This window comes from Anopheles bellator, chromosome X, assembly GCF_943735745.2.
Source record: "Anopheles bellator chromosome X, idAnoBellAS_SP24_06.2, whole genome shotgun sequence".
Taxonomy (NCBI): Eukaryota; Metazoa; Arthropoda; class Insecta; order Diptera; family Culicidae; genus Anopheles; species Anopheles bellator.
In genome coordinates this window covers 12,321,286-12,325,993 of record NC_071287.1, presented here as the reverse complement: position 1 = coordinate 12,325,993, position 4,708 = coordinate 12,321,286, and the positions used below count along the sequence as shown (strand labels likewise).

The 4,708-nt window shown below is 38.1% G+C and overlaps 1 protein-coding gene across 1 annotated transcript in view; it reads right to left on the bottom strand.

The window, feature by feature from the left end:
- Positions 1-3,587: 3,587 nt before the first annotated feature.
- LOC131213754 (glycine, alanine and asparagine-rich protein-like) overlaps positions 3,588-4,708 on the bottom strand; it is a 9,144-nt gene continuing 8,023 nt past the window's right edge. Inside the window, exon 4 of the mRNA XM_058207870.1 lies at positions 3,588-4,071. Coding sequence (XP_058063853.1) covers positions 3,588-4,071 — 484 coding nt within the window. The remainder of the gene's footprint in view (positions 4,072-4,708) is intronic.

Genomic DNA, 4,708 nt, shown 5'->3' with positions numbered 1-4,708 from the left:
ACTTCTAGTTGTACGAGAAGGTTATGACGAGGTAAAACGTATGATTGCTTATGGACGACGAAACATACGTGAAAATTGATTTTGGACAGCTTCCTGGACCAAAATTTTATCTCAGCACGGCACGGGGAGATGTCTCTTCCAAGATCAAATTACTATTCGCCAATAAATTTGCACAAAAATGAATTATATGACAAGGAATTTGCAAGGTTTGCAACAGAAATCAAGGTTTTCATCACAAACACGACGATGAACTCAACTCTATACAAGGAAGAGTGCCTCAAAAAGCGAGTTCTATCATTTATTAAGTCACACAAAGGTCCGGTAAAGTTATGGCCTGATTTGGAAAGCTGCCATTATAGCGGGCATGTAGTTCTGTGATACTTTTACAATAAGGTGGATTTCATCACAAAGGATATCAACCCACAAAATTGCCCTTGATTCCGCCCAATCGAAAATTATTGGGCAACAATCAATAGGAAGTAGAAGAAGACTGAAATGTTGATGCGGACTGCTGCAGAGATGGCGAGAAAATGGAATAAATTAGCCGCTAAGGTGGACCAGAAGATTGTGCAGAAAATTATGGCACGCATTCCAAAGAAAGTTCGTGATTTCATCCGACGACCGACATAATAAATTTCTGAATTTTTACTCTTCAAGTACAATAAAATACCTTCAATTTGACACCTTGATATGTTTCCTAAGTCAAACCAACCCCGAGATAGAGCTAATGCTATTGTTCCCGATTCTAACTGGGCCATGCTTTAGCTGGTGTACTTTCTTTTACATTTGAATACTTTGTTATTTCATTTGCTCTTTTCTTATGTGGGTCATCCTTTTAATAGATTTCGCGCTTAAGATTTTTTGCTGGCTTATCTTTGTTCGACTATCTCTTAGCAAGTTGTTTTGCTTGTTTCTCGATAGTTTAGAGCTTCAAAGTATTTCTTTCGATATAGTTATGTACGGTGTACTGTCTTGCTTTTGCTTTGCTGTCTGTTTTCTATTGGTTTTTAGTTAAAAGTTTGCTTTTAACTCAGTTTTCAAGTTATAAACTTGGACATGATAGTGTTTGAATAACAGTTTTGTTTGGTTGTGCTTTGATTTAGCAATGTTGGGTTCATTTTGAATATGCATGAATATGGATATACATATACATGGGCTTTTTGGTATATCTTGTGTTCAGAGACACCCCGAACAAAATCTATTCTTACACCCTCTTTCACTTGCTTTTTTTAGGAGGACTTTATAGTATGCAGCTGATTATCGGTCGTTTCTTTCGAAATTGTGTGGCTGCTGGCCAGGATGTGAATTGAGGATTGTTCAGTTCTTTCCTTTCGGTTTACGGTTAGTTTCGTAATTCTGATAGCTCGAAGAAGCTTCTGGAAATGCTTTTTTAAACTATAAATTTTTCTACGATCATCTGGCAGCTTATTAAAGGAGGATTAGGATGGGTTGGTGTTTGGTAAGGTGTCTTGTATTTATCTATCTGGTAAAGTTATTATGTTGGACATAATTGCTTCGTCAATGCATGATGCACAGAGTAAGCAACAGTACTCAAATAGTAGTTTTGTGATCCAGTGATGTTATCAAACAGGTTCTATTTTGATCAGTGAGAAAATTGTAGTTTATGATTCGGAATCTTACATCTTTTCTCTTAAAAATTGATATTTTTCTTTGATCATACAGACGTGTGCGGGAATGAATTATTTGCTGGTTGCCGTTGTTTGGTCATTCGGAGAAGTTTTTTCTTGAACATTTAGCGTGCCAAACTACTTCCTTTTGTTTTGTAATTTTCCTTCAGTTACTTTGTACAGTAAGACTTCTTAATTCGCTTTTCTTCCTTTTGCGATACCTGATCATTGTAAGCCCTAGTTGGCGACTGCTACTCATAATATCAATAGCCTACAGAAAATTTATTTATTACCTACTTAATGTTCATCTGATTCGTTTTACGTCTAACAGTGCCCTGGTTATAATGTTGACCATCTTGATCGTGCGTTATTCCATCTTTTCTCCTCTCTCCTATTGATTAAGGAAATATTCTCGTTTTTTATCATTTCTCTCTCCCGCATTTCAAGAATTGTGGTGGCTTATGACTTTTTTTTGAAAAGTTATACTTAAAGCCTTGTTTAGCTTTCAGATAAAGGGTTTGCTAAGTGTGGTAGATTTTTGTGTGTTACCGGGCTTTATTCGCTTTTTATGCCAGTATTCTGCTTATTCATTTTCATAAAGATATATTGTTTCACATAGTAGCGCAAGTGTACAATGTTTTAAGTATTTTTAAACTTTCGTTTTCTGTTTCGTAATTAGTTGTTACTTTAACATGGAACTATTCGTTTTGTATGCGTATGTGTGTGTGTCTTGCATTCTTCATTCATAATTATTGTTTGTTTTTTTCTCTGATATTATTTTAATTAATAGCTGTCTCCCCCGTCTTTCTTCACAATGTCGCACAATGTTAACCTCTCGTCAATCCGTTCAAGAATAGTTTGATAAAATCGGATCTTAATTTATCCTAAATCTTCCCGATTTGCCTGATTTTTGGTCAATGTGTCGCTTAGAATCTGGATTTACCATTTTACAATTTTTTTTCAGCTAATGTCTGGTTTAACTAGTTTTACAATTATTTTTTTCCATATTTCTCAAATGGGTCGTTTTCATTCAAAATCGACGTTACACAATGTCAATGGTGCCTATGTGAGTTAGGATTACGGTTGTCTAAGAGATCTCAAATATTTCGTGTGAGCAGGGGCTCTTAATTGTTCACAAATTAATTTCCATTTCTTATACGAGCCTTTAAAAATGAGGCCAATTAACTTATACGGGATTTGCTGCGTTTTTTAATCCTTCACTAGCCTGATTCTAACGACCTCGGTTATCATACGGGTTTTGTTTATTTTTGTTTTTCTTGACGATTTTCCGATGTTCACTAGCATCGGTGCCGTAGCTGGGATTACTCCAATCCAGGTCCTTCAATACAATTGTCCATGTATTTGAATTTGAGTTAATGCGGTCAGTGAAAAACTTATTTCATCTTTTAGTCGATAAAGTTCCAGTGGTTCTGCTGATTTTGGTCTATAACTTTGTATGTTCATGTGTTGAGTTTTGTCATTCTACTAATCTTTTAATTCTCTTCATCTTTTCCTCTGGCTCTTTCGTTCTCTCTTATTTTCTTCATTATCTTGTACGTGCTTTTTATACTGATGTCGTGTACAGAGTAAAATCTCTGCATTGCTCGGAGTGTATACCGAGAAAGTAGTAGGGTGATTAAGTATACATTACATTACAAGGGCACGGTAAGTGAAAGTTTTGGAATCTCTAAGAAAAGAATCAATACGATTGCAGTAATTAGGTACAGAGCCATCAAAACATCAGAGTAGAGCTTTTACAAGATTCAACGATTTTGAACCACTTTCTGTACAGCTTCTGCATTGTTCATACCTTTTCAGATTTCTGTTAGTACTAGGCTTAATCCAAGCTCGCCTTATGTGCGATTTTTGGGAACTAGGATCGACTTGTCTGTGTGCCTTTGTGAGAGCGGGAAGGGATTTAATTTCGGTTCGGAAACATCAAATCCCGTTCAGCTATTATCAGTGTTTATATTCGGGATACCGACCGGTATTCTCCATTATATGATTTCCGTCGGGTCCTGGGCCAGGCGTAATGGGTCCACGTCTCAACGGCTGTATTACGCTTCCACTGCTCCCGGTCTCGGTGGATGGTGGCGAAGGATAGTAGTCTCTGCTGTTCACCTGGTGGTTCATATTGTTGATATTGTGACAACTGCCCATTACTGGCACTCCATTGACGCTGTCTATGAGTTGATGCGGCGGCGGTGGCGGTAGCGGTTGCTGCTGCAGATGCACCAATGGTTGAGCTGGCTGGGGCGGTTGATGATGATGCAACGGCTGTTGCTGCTGCGATGGATGCTGTTGCATATGGCCGTGTGTGGTATTGGCTGATGATGGACCTTGCGAGTGGGCCGCATCCGTTCCTTGTTCCATTACCACCACGGATACCACATCCTCACTCGCCCATCGGGCTAATTGTTGTTGAGCTTGAAATAAGTCATCACTAAAAAAGTGATACCACAAACGATACACAACGAAAGAACAAACGGTTTGAAAACTTCTTTTGGCCTCGGGCACTAACCGAACCGATAATAATGAACCAAAAACTTACAGAGCGATGATTGGTGAATGAATTGGTGTGCAATGATGATTGTGTTAGTAAGAATGTGTAACTACTCAATGAGCCATGTAGAACTTGCATCTTATCAAAGTTTGATTGCAGTTTCTGCTGTAGTTATTGAGATCGTAACATAAATTCTGGGGACCAACAAACGCAAGCAGTATCTATTCATGTTTTGAACAAAGCCCAATCTCGTTGCAGCTACTGTCCAGTTTCATGATAAAACCAACAAGTTCACTTAATCAATTATACTGGGTATCGAGGACTTATAATAGCAAGCAATAGGTTCGAACGTAATGTTCATTTTCTGGAAACAACGCTCGAAATGGAAATCAATCAAGACCCAAACCGTAAATGAGTCTGTATATGAATGGCAAGTGCAATTGCTACTGCCATTGCAATGTGATTGCAAGTGCACTTGCCGGAAGTGCTCATATGGGGAGCAGGAGCGGGTCCAGGTGGCATTCATATACAGACTCAGTTACAATTTGAGTAATGATTGATTTCCATTTCTTGCTTG